This window comes from Pholis gunnellus (assembly GCF_910591455.1).
Source record: "Pholis gunnellus genome assembly, chromosome: 4".
NCBI lineage: Eukaryota > Metazoa > Chordata > Actinopteri > Perciformes > Pholidae > Pholis > Pholis gunnellus.
Genome location: NC_136530.1, coordinates 2,632,772 through 2,648,301, shown reverse-complemented (window position 1 = coordinate 2,648,301; position 15,530 = coordinate 2,632,772). Strand labels below are relative to the sequence as shown.

At 44.0% G+C, this 15,530-nt stretch overlaps 1 protein-coding gene across 1 annotated transcript in view; it reads left to right on the top strand.

The window, feature by feature from the left end:
* LOC306695341 (capping protein, Arp2/3 and myosin-I linker protein 3-like) overlaps positions 1-15,530 on the top strand; it is a gene marked incomplete at its 3' end in the record, with an annotated part of 31,447 nt that overhangs the window by 14,048 nt on the left and 1,869 nt on the right. Inside the window, exons 18-35 of the mRNA XM_079158567.1 lie at positions 2,303-2,384; positions 2,531-2,627; positions 2,841-2,895; positions 4,474-4,646; positions 4,762-4,830; positions 5,208-5,301; positions 6,189-6,287; positions 6,388-6,507; positions 6,602-6,715; positions 6,786-6,961; positions 7,099-7,186; positions 7,285-7,404; positions 9,882-9,948; positions 10,221-10,408; positions 10,956-11,035; positions 13,017-13,190; positions 14,096-14,297; positions 14,770-15,505. Coding sequence (XP_079014693.1) covers positions 2,303-2,384; positions 2,531-2,627; positions 2,841-2,895; positions 4,474-4,646; positions 4,762-4,830; positions 5,208-5,301; positions 6,189-6,287; positions 6,388-6,507; positions 6,602-6,715; positions 6,786-6,961; positions 7,099-7,186; positions 7,285-7,404; positions 9,882-9,948; positions 10,221-10,408; positions 10,956-11,035; positions 13,017-13,190; positions 14,096-14,297; positions 14,770-15,505 — 2,734 coding nt within the window. The remainder of the gene's footprint in view (positions 1-2,302; positions 2,385-2,530; positions 2,628-2,840; positions 2,896-4,473; positions 4,647-4,761; positions 4,831-5,207; positions 5,302-6,188; positions 6,288-6,387; positions 6,508-6,601; positions 6,716-6,785; positions 6,962-7,098; positions 7,187-7,284; positions 7,405-9,881; positions 9,949-10,220; positions 10,409-10,955; positions 11,036-13,016; positions 13,191-14,095; positions 14,298-14,769; positions 15,506-15,530) is intronic.

Below are 15,530 nucleotides of genomic sequence, written 5' to 3'. Positions count from 1 at the left end.
TTTCATGGTTACTCAGACATCATGTTTACACAGGTCCACCAAATGTGGTGTTAATAGCCCAAAGTGTTAAGGAGATATGACAATTTTTGTTATATAAGTCCAGCCCATCAAATATTTGCAAACTTTGAGGGCAAGGTACAAAAGAATTGTGTGGAACATCAAAAATACATAAAAAGTTACTTTTTCCAGAGTGGTCCAGAGATGTTCGGTACAAAATTGGGTGAGGATTGCTTACATTTGTAGGAGATTGTATGTACAATGAGAGCGGAGTGGAAACCGGAGACAAATTCTGAGACAAATTCCATGTATGCGTACGTATCAGAAGCTGATTCTGAGAGGTTGCAAAAGAGTCAGATTTAGACTAAATTCTAAATGGCAGAAAATCACTCTAGATGTAAATGGCTTGTATGGATATATACATCTGGAGCAGGCGGCAATGTCCGGTTCTGAAGCCAATGCTTCATGTGTTAAAGCTGCATTCTCTCTAGTGGCCACCAGGGGGCGACTCCTCTGGTTGTATAGAAGTCTATGAGAAAATGACTACTTCTCTCTTGATTTATTACCTCAGTAAACATTGTAAACATGAGTTTATGGTCTCAATCTCTAGTTTCAAGTCTTCTTCAATACAGCATATTGTTCATTTAGTAAATGATGGTCTATTTAGAGTCAAACAGACCATAAAGCAGGGGATGCTTTAGGGGCGGGGCTACCTTGTGATTGATAGGTGGCACACCACAGCATTTGTGTTGTCTGTGTGTATTTTCATCTTACAAATTTGAAAGTTAATTGCAACATTTTGGTTGCCTAAAAATGTTTTATTCAGCGTTCGGTTGTGCTTAGCTCCACCCTGTCATGTCCCTTGGGGTTGCGAAAACAAAGATTGCAACGGCCAAAATAGCAAACTCGAGGCTTCAAAATGTTAGTCTCCACAAACCAATGGGTGACGTTACGATGACTACGTCCACTTTTTACAGTCGATGGTTTGGACCCACAAGATCAAGGGAGAACATTTTTTTATGTTGCCTACGGTTCAAAAGTGCCCAAAACGTAAAGTTCATTGTTATGGTGCTGCAACCTGTCCAAATTTCACCACATTGGACACGGCCCATCCTTGGGTCCTGAGTAAATCACAAGCAAAGTATGAAGAAGATCGAATGAATGGTTCTCGAGATATACGAAGGACACAGACATACAGACAGACTGCTTTATACTGTCGTTAGCTTACAGTATCCTGTGAGCTCAAATAAGAGTCAGTAAGATTGCAAGCTTGTGGAATGATGAGAAATCATTTCAAAGAGAAAGTTTGTGAATGTGTGGGGAAGACATTCAGTAAAATGTCTGAATGAAATTGTGAGGTTACGCAATAAAGACTCTGCTGCTTCTGTGCACGTCTCAACTAGAAGCAGAGAAAACTACGCCTGAAACACAAAGTCACTAAAGTCACACATAAACAGACACATTCAAGTCACAAGTACAACTCTTGGCCCTGCTTTTACAGCTGAAGTCAAGGCCAAACCAAAAAACCCTCACAGTTGATATCATTTGTACAATTTGTTTCATTCGCTCTAAAACATTTCAAAACATTGTTTTGAATATTTTCACAGGTTTTACAAAGTGTGATTTACAGACTTGAAATTAATTAATAGACCCTATTGATCCCATATCACCGCAGTTAGAAGCCCTTTTTTGATCATTTCCGAAAGTAAAAGTAGCAATACACCAAAGCAAAAATACTGAAGTAAAACTACTGCATTGTTTTCGGGTTGTTCTCGTGAACCTGATATCTTAGGAACGCCTTGAAGGAAGTTCTTCAGATTTGTCGTAAGCATCCATCGAGCCTCAAGGCCACTTTGACCTCACAAAACACTGTCTTTGCCATAACTCAATAATTGATATGCTAATTATGACAATTTGACACAAATGTCTCATAGAATTCTAGTTTGCATATTTACAAAGTTGGTAATGCGGGTCGATTCAAATATATCAAACTTCCAATCGGTTCCTGTGCACCCAGAGCTTTGACGACGGAAAGCAGCTCTTCCAGGTTTTGAGGACATCTATATATTTACTTGTTTAAGAGAAAAAGTGATAAGCTAACAAGTAGCCGAAGATGTTTCCTTACCACTGAGCAGAAGTGCTGCAGATCACAATGCAGAGCTCAACAAAACCTTCAGACAGGCATTCATAAATCTACCTCACTGTGGAAAAATAGAACAATTCCCCAAAGACTAAACCTGAAAATGACTGGGATTCATCATGCCTGTGCATATGTTGGTTTTCCCTACTCTCTCTTTCTCTACAGCTGCGGTCCGCAGGAGCTGCTGTAATGCAGGAACTCTTCCCCAGAGTCTCCTCCATTGGCACTCTGGATATGTCGGACAACGGTACGGTGGCACGCTGCACCACATCCCTCTGGGACCTTGACTCCTTGTCCTCGGGCAGGAGAGGTCTGAGTGCGCTGTTCATGAATCAAGACATGAGCTCTACTGTATATATATATATATACATATATATATATGTGTGTTGACAGGTCTCGATGCAGACTTGCTCACGGTTCTGCCGGCCCTCTCCAGACACTCCTCCCTCAAACACCTCTATCTGGGCAAGAACTTCAACATCAAAAGCAGGTGCTGCCGGTGCTCAACGCTGCGCTTTACTGCAGTTATTTGTGCATGCGTGTGAAACACGAGGGCACGTGTGCGCTACACATGCCAGCTCGAATATACGTGTCTGTGATTTAACTTTCCGTTTTTCATAAGCGGCTGCCGGACAGCTCGCCGGCAGCAGGAAATGACGGACGCGAGCTCATCCCAGCCTCGCCTCTGTGTTTATGTCGGCAGGGTTCTGGATGAAGTCCTGCAGAAGCTGGTTCATCTCATACAGGAGGAGGAATGTGTGAGTGATAACACAGGAAATAGCCCTCATGCTTGAAGACATATTGCATGATGCAAATTTACCAGTCTGCTGCCACTAGTTTTGCTTTATCATCCAAGTCAAAAAAATGGATCAGCTGCAAAGATGCAGAAAAATCACATATTCTCTTTTCACTTTAAAAAAAAAAAAGATAATAAAATTGACTTAAAGGGGACACATCATGCTCATTTTCAGGTTCATACTTGTATTTTGGGTTTCTACAAGAACATGTTTACATGCTTTGATGTTCAAAAATATTTTTTTCTCATACTGTCTGTCTGAATATACTTGTATTCACCCCCCGAAACGCTTCGTTTTAGCGCCTGTCTCTTTAAGACCTCCTCCCGGAAAAGCCCAGTCTGCTCTGATTGGCTTGAAAGGAAAATATGGCGCACCTTTCCAGAGACAGTTCTCAGATGGGGGCCTGAATATTCCAATGAGCGTGCACATAGAGATGTTCCGATACCGAGTACCAATCCGACACGCTAAAAACAAAAAAGTAAAATAGGTCAATTCTCTCTCTAATATCTAATATATTGCTGTGAAAAAAAAAATCTCTTTCAAACAACTGTAATTAGTAATGTTTCTCGCCAAAAACAAAATTTTACACAATTGCATTTGAACACATAATCATGTTTTAATTTACTTGCGACCTGATTTTTACCAAATGGATCTTGAAAGCATGATAATATTATTCCAACCTCCGTTAACGTAACGTTGTGCTGCCCACCGGCTGCGAACAGCTAACAGCTAACGTTAACCAGCTCTCCTCCTGACTATTTGTCGTTCACAATGTAGCATTATCAAGGAACAAATAGAGTGCATAAGAGTGTTTACCCACAGGTCAGTAGTACTAGTTTGCACATGTGCAGTAGCGATCGGGCATGATGTACGGGTGGTGTAGCGAGAGAAACGTGTTGTTGTTGTTCCTGTGTAGTGTGAATACGCTGATAAATGATGTGACAACTTGGAATCTGATCAGTGCATAGACTCACGTACTCGCCGATAGCAGATCCAGCATTTTCGGCTGTATCAGAGGCATTACTGATACTGGTATCGGAGCAACTCTACTTGCATGTGACATAGGAAGGGGGAGCCAAATCTGATTGGCTCATTGAATGTCATGTTTTCTGATCTAGATTACCCACAAAAAAACTGACTGGGTCCTCTTATTTCACAGTTTGTGGGTTGGTAGACACTCCAGATACCCAAATGTATCTGAAAGAACTGAAAGAAGTGAGTTTTTCATGGCATGTCCCCTTTAAGGTTCCTGGACACATCATTTTTGCATTATGTTTCTCTGCAGAAGTGTCACTGTATCATTAATTTTTACTGTCTCTTTTGGGCACAGTGTCTATATCAGTACACACACATATTGTAAATAATTCATACAGACAGCATGTTAAGTCATGTGCGGCGAGCAGTCGCATCACTCCGCAGTAAATTTAACCACTGCACTTCATCCTCACGGCTCCCCGGTCACTTCCTCTCTTCCCACCGCTCAGTTTTTGATTTATTCCTAAATAACACACTCACTTTAACACACATGTGCCTCTCCAGGCCCTGCAGTCTCTGTCCCTGGCCGACTCGCGCCTGCGCTCTCGGGGCACCGTGCTGGTCAACGCTCTGGGCAGCAACACCTGCCTGAGAAAAGTGGACCTGAGCGGCAACAACATGGACGACATCGGAGCCAAGATGCTGAGCAAAGCCCTACAGATCAACACCTCGCTCAGGTGAGGGAAAAATAAATGTATAGAGAAAAATATATATATATGTATACTTTTTTTTTTGACTTGCGCTCTTTATGGAGGTTTTTATTCAATGCAACTCACCATTTTTGCCCTGCAGGAGTGTGACATGGGATCGCAACAACACCTCCGCATCAGGGTTTCTAGATGTGGCCCGAGCACTCGAACAGTAAGGGCATTTATGTGCACGCTACAGCGTCGGCAAATAAGAGGATACCTTGTATATCTTATGCAAAAACAGTGTTATACATGTGATACCTTATATTATATGTTTACATTTGCAACGTGAGCTGAGCAAATTGCTGCGTTCCTCTTTGCTATCTTAACTGGTTCAGACTTTTCTTTAGGCTAAGGATGACATGGTTGCAAAGATCAAAGTATTACTCACTGGTTGCATGGCGTAGGAGGGATATTTTGGGATGAACTCTGTCCATTGGGGACATTAACCTTAACTAACTTAAACCCACTTTATTTTCCCTCTCTAGTTCGTTACTGTCTCCTTCAATAACTCAATCCTTTCTCTGTTCCCTCCTTTTTCTCTCTCAGTAATTTCATCTTGCAGTACATGCCTCTACCCTTAAGTGACATCAGCCAGGCGTACCGCAGCGCCCCAGAGAGGACAGAGCAGGCGCTGACCAAGGTTGGCCTCTACTATCTCCTAAATGCGGCTAAATTCTCCACTTAGCTAGTCTACCTGTGTCCGACTGCTGTTTGGTGCTGAGCCGGTAGTGTACGGTGGGTTTATGGAGCGTTTGTTTCTAAAAACAACACAGAGAGCAGTGAAAGTGACCACTGACTGAAACATAGACTGTATATAAGAAGTGGACGTAGTCAATGTGACGTCACCTATTGGATTGTGGACTGCAGTTTTGACGCCTCGAGTTCTGCGATTTCGCTGTTGTTCGGAGATCTCGCGTTGCATCTACGTACATCGTCGAATATTCAGCCAACACATTGACCAGCTCTCCTCTCTCCAACTCTCACTCACGTTTTCCACCGTTGACCGTTCTCCCAGCAACAAGTCACATGACACAATAACAAACAAAAGGTAAAGAAAAAGGTTAACCCTAACCCTATGTTGTCAGACACTCATGATGACAATCTAATCCAAAACGAGCCGTTTTAGTGGCATTAACGGTGAGGAGTTGCGACTACATTGCAGCCCGTTTAGCAGCTGCCATCTGCAATTGTTCTCCATCAATAATGGACCAATTCCAAAGATTGTAGTCCCCCCATTAGTCACTTAGACACAACAGCATGGGAAAATAGAGTTGAGGTTGAAAAATATTGAATTACCCGTTAAGATGCAGTTTGAAAACAGGGCCCAAAAATGTGAAATCTAAAAACGAAAGAACAGCCACCTGTTCTCTGCATCCTTTCACTCTGCCTCGTTGCACTTTGGTTTCCTCAACAATCTACTCTATTGCATCATCAACGTGTCTCTGCTATCCGTCGACCTTGTGTTTTTTTCGCTGACAGTTTTTATTACACTCTACTAACTCACTCCCGCCTCTCCGCCCCGCACAGATCCAGCGCTCTCTGGTGAGGAACAACCAGACGCAGCGCTTCTCGCAGAGGCAGGCTCTGCGGCTGCACCAGGGCCTGGTCACGAGCACCGCCGAGCAGGTAGCACTCACCTTGGTGTACTGCATGTAACAAGAGTGTTTAATGTGTGATTCTGCTCTCGTAACCCCCCCACCCCGTCCTCCACCTGTCTGTTTCCAAGGTGATGGAGCGCCTCTGCGTGCGCGTCCAGCAGCAGGTGTGTGTGTTACGAGGCGCCGGCGAGATGGAGGAGATTCAAGCTGCTAAACAAGTGTTGAAAGAGGCCAGGAACTCCCGCGCTGTGAGTGATGCAAAAAAAAAAAGAAAAACGTGTGAGCATAGTATTTGCATTACATTAACACGGAAATTGGAATCCTTTTATTTCCCTTCGCAAGCTGTACCCGTCGCTGTGTGAGCTGGCTCATGTGCTGTCCGTGGACGGGCCGGTGCGGCAGCGGCTGGACTCTCTGGCCGGTGAACTCGCCAAAGCTGCGGACAAAGAGCTTCAGGTAGAGCTTCGGCCTCTTTCCACAAACGTGATTTCATGGCGAGTTACTGATTGCGGGGGCTTCCTTGCAGGTGATCGTGGACTCCATGGTGTCGCTCTGCCGCGAGCTCTGCCCTTTATCGTCCTCTGCGGCCGAGAGGTTGAGTCCTCCACTCTCATCCGTCTCCGAGCGCGTGTCCATCCCTCGCTCCGCCATCCGGACGGCTCTGATGGAAAGAGCAGCGCAGGACATCCACCGAGCTTTAGAGTAAGAGACGGGCGCAGGAACGGAAAAGCAGAGAGCAAACTGCAGTGAAGGAGTTGGAATTTGATAAGTAGGTTATTGATTTCCTCACTTTAACCTCTTCCCGTCCGTCTCTCCCTTTCTCACCCAATCGTCTGCAGAGAAGTGAAGCTGTCGGTGGTTTCCTATCTCACCAACTCCATCGTGGACCAGATCCTGCAGGAGCTCTACGCCACCCATAAGACCCTGGTAGATACACTGCTTGTTATATAGATATTGTGCGTCTGAGACAAAGTGATTGAGAGGGCGTCAAAGGGTTGACTGAAGAGCGTTGCTGTCTGTCTCAGACTCGACAGGTGTCTCATCTTAAATGCTGGGAGGGGACGTGTGACGACGGGACGGGCTGGAGGTTCAACAGACACAGAGACTCTCTGGACATCACAGATGAGGAGCTCAGCACCAGCATAGTGAGTGTGAAGTACAGACATCTTTCCATTTGTCCGCAAGTATCTCAGGTGATACAGAGTGTTGCCACGTTTTTCACATTACTGAATCTAATGCCTCATTTCTACTGCATGTTTTGGTACAAAGTGTTTTTCTCTGTTTCGTTTTCCACTGCGGAGAGTAACTCCTCAGTGTAGGCGGGGCTCTAAGCTAATTGCCGTAGCGACGACATCATCTTTTGGATCCTTTCATTGGCAACCAAAAATCTGGGTCTAGTGAATAAAAAAAACTTGCGGTTGCTATTGATAGTAGTTTGGCTATTTGGCTAGCTTGCCGTTTGTGCAGATGTCCCGTGTAGCACTAGTGACGATTCCCTTTGACCAATGACTGTATTGTTTTAACTCGACAGCAGTGGTACCATAAAAAGTACCAACTTTTGATAACGGAAAATCAAAAAAGAGCCAGCTGAGTTGAGTAGATGCCGTAGAAATGCGTTTGTATTTTGCCTGCAACCATCTCTGTGTGATGGCCAAAATAATTTGAAAGGATTTTGCCTTGTATAATATTATCTTCTCCCCCCTTCTATACATTTAAATATTGGAGTCACAAAATGTCACATCTTCCAACTCCTGCCAAAACCCCGAGGTAGCATTTGTGTGACTTTCTCAATTATTCTTATATAATCTTCCTCAGTTATCTCCATTCTGTCGCCCATTTCTGTCTGACTTGAACAGTTATATAGTTTATAGAGTTTTGCATTCCGTTGTATAATCGTGATACAAGATGTTTATTGTCTTGCAAATGTCGACAAAACTAGGGTCACTCTCCTCCGCTTCTTTACCATGGAAATAAACTTCTAACCAAAATACAGTGTTGGTTAGATGGAATGATGTATTTTCCTCTGGGTTCTGACATTTGAAACATTACATTGATTTTCTTGACAGAAGCACTGAAGGTACAAATTTGAAAAGCCCTAAAACTCCTCTGGAGATGTTTCAGCAATACTTGGATTGGCGGTGTATTGTCAGTTACATTGTGCTTTGGTCTTTGGAAGTGTCTCATTGAAGGTCTATAATTCCTACACTGTAAGTCCAACCGGCATTAAATCAGAATAAGGTTTATTGCCAAGTAGGTTTTTATCTCACAAGGAATTTGAAGAGTCAGTCGGGGTCCCAGGCCTAGAAACGTGAGGTTTTTGGTCCTGATGGACTGCAGTTTCCTGCCAGAGGGGAATGACTCAAAAAGCTGTGTCGGGCACAATCTTTGCCCATCCAGCCATTCAATCACCTTCTCTGCAGAGCGAATGATTCACTGCAGTCTGCCTTGTCCTTGGCAGTGGCAGCAGCATACCAGATGGTGGAAGAGGAGGTGAGGATGGACTCGATGATTACACCACCATTGACTTTGGAAGGTTGACATATTTTTCAGCTGCCGGAGGGAATCAAGTAATCTTTTTTTTTACACAGCGTGCAAAAGACCCGGTGACAATCAAGTGGTCCCCTTCTACCAAGTGCTCCAGTGTTGATGCTGAAGTCTTACACAGAATCAATACACGACAAGATTTCATGGATGCAAGCCAAGGCAATTGACTAGACTTATATCCAGAAATCAACTTTGCTATCTCTTTGACATATTTCCCCAATTTTGCTAACAGTGTTTGTATTTTTTATTTAGTGTGACAATGATGTAAAATGTAGGTGTTGTGTGCCTCCGCCCACCAGTTTACATACATTGCTGTCCAAAATGTCCTCAATTCATCATTTTATCCTCTTAGACATTTGTGAAATTGTTATGAGCAAATAAATTCTTGAGTTACGGATTAAAAAAGAAAAAGATTTCTGAGGTCAGTGATCTTTGACTACCAAATTCTAAACAATACCTCAAGTTGTTTTTCGAGAATGAATCAGACAGAATATACTGTCATATGTACGGACAGACAACCCCGAAACGTAATGCCTCCAGCCCCGTCTGTAAAAAGAGGATCACAAATGTCTGTGGAATCTATCCCGCGGGGACCATGAATACTGTTCAAAATGGCAAAGCAATCCATTCAATAGTTGATCAACCAACAGACTGGCAACTAGCATGGCTAAAAACAACCAGCTATCTGCCGCTGCCATGGTGCAATCGTTACTGACTTCAGCTCTCATGAGCAATCGTTTCGGTTGTTTGATCCAGTTTTTGAGAAGATTTTCTACAATCAAGTTATTCACATCATCGACCATTTGTACCATTATTCGTCTACCTTTTTATGTCCCAGTGTGTGTTTGGTGTTTTGTATCGGCTGTTTTTACATGTTCGACTCGTACAGCGCTCTGTTGCAGGGGTTGTTTTTAAAAGTGACTGGACAAAACTGCACTGGCAGAAGCACCAACTGGCCTAAAGGAGAGCTCGTATCATTTGTGTTACTTGACTCGTCTCTTCTTCTTGTGTCTTACTCTAATGCTATCCTTCAGCAACTCAGTATTTTTTCTTCTTCTTCTTTCTTTTTCCCTCCAAGGACACAATAGCCATTAAGAAGCACAGCTCGAGAACGAGACGAATACGACCCGTCTCCACCAGGCTGAGTGAGTACCGCTTTATATCCTCCTTTCCTGTCTTTTCCCGTCTCTCTTAGGGCTCCATTAGTGTTTTGTTTTTTCTGTCTCCCCTTCCCTGTCTCTCCATCTTAGAAGTCTGCTAATGGCTGTTTTAATCTGACCTGAGCCAAGTCTGAGTCAGTACATACATCTCGGTTGACACTTGTTTAAAAATTGTCGACTCTGAAACAGAAACGATCGTCTCGCCTTCTCAGTTTTCTCGCCCTCACATCTTCTATGATCTTTCCACCTGCCATCAGGCCTGTGTGACGACTCCAGCTCCTCCCCGCCCCCCTCCGTGCCATCGTACTCCTCGCCGCTGTCCCGCTCGGCATCCTGGGAGGGCCTGTCGGAGCTGCCAACGCAGGGCCTGCCGCTCCATCATGTGACGCGGGTTCGGCCGAGGCCTCCGCGGAGGCACAAAGGAGGCCACATTCCTGCTGAGACTGTAAGGCGGGTTTGATCTTGGCACCTTTTGACACATAGGGCCTATAAAGTAATTTGAACTGTGTGCATTATTCCAGTATACTATATAGTATACCAGTATCTATCTATACATCCATCTATCTAACATGTCTATATATCCATCTCCAACATATCCATCCATCTATCCAACGTATCTATCCATCTATCCAACGTATCCATCCATCTACCTGATGTATTTATCTATCTATCTATCTTTAATCCTCACATTTCCTAATGTTCATGCCTGCTGGCAGCAGCGACTGTCTTTTTCAGAGGTAATATATACAAAGTGGATGGCTGCAATTGGATTATGCAATCTCACTGAAGCCGGTGTAATCCATTTGTTTTATTGCAGAACATTTACAAATGAAACCCAGTGCGAGTAAACTGACCTCTATTAAAAAGAGTTTGTGTGTGTGTGTGTGTGTGTGTGTGTGTGTGTGTGTGTGTGTGTGTGTGTGTGTGTGTGTGTGTGTGTGTGTGTGTGTGTGTGTGTGTGTGTGTGTGTGTGTGTGTGTGTGTGTGTGCAGCATTGCAGTGAAAATGGAGGAATAAGTCCTCTTGATGACGGATTCCCAGATTTCTACACTAAGAGAGTGCTCCCTGACAGGTAAGAGTTTCTCTGCTCTTATCTCTTCGACAGAACATCCCCTCGATTTACATGTTTTAACTACCAATCACATGTACATTAACCCTCGTGCATCCCTTTAAAAAGGTTGCCGTAGAACTGCTATAAGAATACTATATTAATATTATTTTCCACTTTTAATTAACATCAGCCCTGATTATAACCACCAAATATTCATACATTTTCAGAATGTTAACCCTTCAAATGCTGGTTTCTTTAAATAATGCAACTGTTTTTCTTATGGGTTTTTTTAACAAAACATAAATATTAAATTGTTTTCTGTTAGTTTTTCACAGTCTGAGATATGTCAATGATTAGCAACAACATTGATTTTGTTGCATTCAAACACTGCAGTGCTCCATAATACAGCAGTGATGCCCCTAGTGGGAACGAGGAGAATAGCAACGTATTAGCCCCATTGGACAAACGTGAGAAAATGGCTTTATCTGATGGGAAAGAGTAAAAACTAAAATGTTGAAGATTGAGGTTTTAATGGGGATAAATGGGGATATTTTTGTCCTTAAGGGTCTGAGTGTCTGTATTTTGGCTACACCGTTTATTGTAGACAACATAGGAGCTGAAGTTACATACATTTTAAAAAGCTCAAACCCTTGCTAAGATGTATGTCACATGCATTAACACAGCCAAGAATGTCCCTATTGATGCTTAAAGGTTAAATTACTACTGCCCAGGTTTTTAGAATGAGTTCCTACTTTTCAAGCGATCATTAGTTTCCTTTCATTGTTTCCACACTTTTGAAAATCTACTTACAGAGTCCTAAAACTCGCTGGTGATCTTGTAGGTAATTCATCACAGTGAGCATTTTGTCACGTATTACAAAAAGATTAATGACTTTCTCGGTAGCAAACCAAGAAAGTCACAACAAAAGACACGAATATGAACAGACAAATTACACTATTGCAGTGAAAGCAAGTGACTGTGAAAAGCGTAGCTTCAATGGAAACGTAAAGATGTAACCTTGGTTGGTACCTAAAGTGGCATGCCAACCAAAAGGCTCTTACAAACGCAATAAATACCTAATATATAATATAAGTTATATGAGGCTCTTTAGATTTGTAGTATACTGTAAGTGAGATATTTTCACCAGAAACAAAAAGTTATTAAACACGACAGGAGCAAACATGAAAAGATTGCATTTCTACAATTTTCATATTCCATCTTGATGCAATGACATGTTTAATTAACGAGATACCTGTGATCACATCCACACAATCTAACAGCCCTGCTGGGGTTCTGACAGTTTCTCCAGCGAGGCTTCATTTTAATTGGCTCATGTTGAGGTTATTATAATTCAAGAAGGTTGTGTTTCTCTGACCAGTGTGTTGTCTGTCTTTGAAGTACTCTCGTGGCGATGTGCAGCTTGTTTAGCACATCCTGCAGGCGGTTCAGAGCCGATTGAATCTGCTGTCCGTCATCTTTGCTCCATCATAACATAAATTTCGCTCTTTGATGATTAGAGGAGCGGGAGCTGGCTGTTTGGAGCGTTTGGGGATGGGTTGCATGTTGTTGATCAAAGGGGTCTGAGATTCAGGAAGGAGAGGTGATTTTTTTTACACAGATCAAAAGGAGGATGTTGGTTTTTTTGTCGTGATGTGTGACTGGTCTGCTTTTGAAATGAAAAGGAAAAGTTTTTTAAAGTTTTTTCCGACATCAATCGTGCAAATGAAGCTAAATTGAAAATGAATGTGTTAAAACATGCAGAACCCCAGTGTGGCCCTTTGACGTATGAATGCAACAGATTGGTGAGCTTTTATTTTGGTGGAGCTTAAATTTTGATAAATCATTGTGGAGCAAGAGATGTAGCCTAGCAACGCTCAAACTGCCCGAGAAGCAAAGCAGACAAAACGGCGGCGGCGCGGACGACTGCGATGAGTTCAATGACCTCCTAACAGAGATGACCGGACTTTTATGTGTGACGTTCAACCTCTCTCACCTCTTTCAGCCAGCTCTCCTCTCTGCACAAAGCCCACTCGCTGCGGAGGAAGAAGAGGAGAAACATGCTGGCCATCTTCGGTTTCCGTAAGAACCGCAGCCAAACTCTGTCCAATCAGGAGCCGGAGTCTGAGGCGGAGGTTTACGGAGACGGGTGTCACTTTGTTGCTACGGCACCCTCGGGGTTCGTGCGTGCACAAACACAACACTGACACACTCCAATTTAGAAAAGGTACGGCCTTGAAAACACAACTCAGTGCCCACAGGGTGCATTAGATTACAGGTTCTCAAAGTGGGAGCTGAATGGGGGCGTGAGGGACGACAGCTGATGAGATTTGCGTGACAATTCAAACTCCTTCTCAAAAGATATAAATGAATATATAGAGGCATGATACACATATTTTTAGATTCAGTGTGACTCACACTTCCTGAGGATATCATCATCTCCCATCCCATTGTGCTGCACACCGCTTAGAAATCATAGGAAACAAAGACACTCCTTTTAACTTCAGAACTTGCCTGAAAAGTCATGTTTTTTAGATTTCTTCAGTATCAAAGTACTCCAGTGATAGCTGTCTATATATCCATGGTAACACTGCATCAAGTATCTGATAATAGCTGATTCGGCATACTTTTTAATGGTGCCAATTTGCTAAAAATGTTGGTGTGAACGACAGTAGATAGATAGATAACAATACACACATTTTCTTTCCATATTCTACTGTCAGCAGCACTGAACTTCATAAATACCACGACAAACATCGCTCCAAATCTCCTTCATGTCTTTGTTGATACGAGAAATGGCTGATAGCTGCCAAAGTGCAGGCGGGCCGATACCAGCGAGTGTACACAGATGTAGACGACAGCCGGCGGCTCAGATTCTGGATCCAGTCAGCCAAGTGACGACAGATGAACTGTCGCATGTCAAATACGGATTAGGAGAGCAAGATGGCTGATTTCTGCCAGCGAAAAAGATACTTCTTAATTACACCGTTCTCAGAGCTAACTTCATTCTGTATTTTGAATCTTTGGAAATATCAGCGTTTTTTTCCTGCAGCCCTAACATCTTCAGTGTCTCCTGACTTTTAGGACAGCCACAGAGAACGTTTACACTCTCCTTCAGCCTCCGAGGTCGCTCGCTGCCAGAGCTGGATCTCCCGGCGAAGGGGCTGATGGGAAAATGAATGACCACCAGGGGAAAAATACTCTCGTTTTGAGTCCGCCGCCAGTGCCGGTCCTCCCTCTCTCGGGCGCCGGAGGAAGCAAACACCCCTTTTATTCTCCCAGAGAGGTAAAAAAACTGCCCCCTAATTTATGTTTCATGGGACTTTTCATGGGATTTTGATACAGTTTAAAACACTTGGTTAACGCTATGTTTAGGCAACAAAAGTACGTTGTTAGGTTTAAGCAACAAAAGTACTACTTGGTTAGGTTTAGGCAACAAAACTACTTTATGTTAAGGCAACAAAACTACTTTTGTTTCACACGGGCCGCCCTGTGTATTTTGAGCCATCCACCACCCCGACCTCCTCCCTAAGCCGACTTCCTTCCTTCTTTTGTAACTTATTTGTAAAACTTCAAAAGCAAACGTGATCCAAGACAAAATATGTTTCCCGCAAAATGAAATTCATGATCATGTTTCATTGTATGGGATGTGATGTTTTAGGACACAGGTCTGGATCCGCCACAAGTATTCACTGTTAGCAAAGGTTTTCCTCGGGGTGCGATCTTCTCCTTTGCCTCTTCTTGTTGTGTTTCAGCAGAAATCAGAAGTGGATGCTGTGTTTGAACATCCGTTAAAGGCGGACACGTACTGGGTGGACGACAAACAAAGGAGTACGGGGGTTCTGCATTCAGACAAGCCGTGGCTGGAAGCGAGGCCGACCGACCAAAACGCAGAGAAACTGCGGTTTGAAAGAACTGTCGGAGAGCCGAGGACGACGGAGAGACAGACAGACCGGCTCTGGACTGAGGGCAGACACCCGGACAGACACATGGACAGACAGTGGACTGTGGACAGACACACCCAACGGCAGATCGACAGAAAGATAGAAAGACAGTGGATGGGCGGCAGGCAGATAGACAGGTCGTGGTCGGAACACAGACCGACGGAGGAACAACAGGTGGACAATCAGTGGACGGAGAGCAGACAAGCGAGCCGGAAGACGGAGAGACAAGTGCAGGTGCTTCATTTGGCTCAAAGGCCGCTGCCGCCATACCCGTCGGACAGGACGCCCTCGCCCAAACAGGAAACGGATCCTCTGAAGAGCGCCGAGGCGGCGGCAGCGGCTGCAGACTGGCATCAGCCGGACGCGCAGGGGGATAGACAAATGTGTCCCGACGCCAGCGGAGGGTTTACGGAGGGATGGAGGAGCAGCGGTGGAGGAGGACGAGCTGCTCCCTGTGCATCTAAACCCGATCCCCCGCCGCAAAGCAGCAAACCCAGCATGTCCAAACTGAGGCAGAGACATCGTCTCGAGAGCTCAGACGCTCTACCAGGTACCTCGCTTTGGAAAGGACGTCT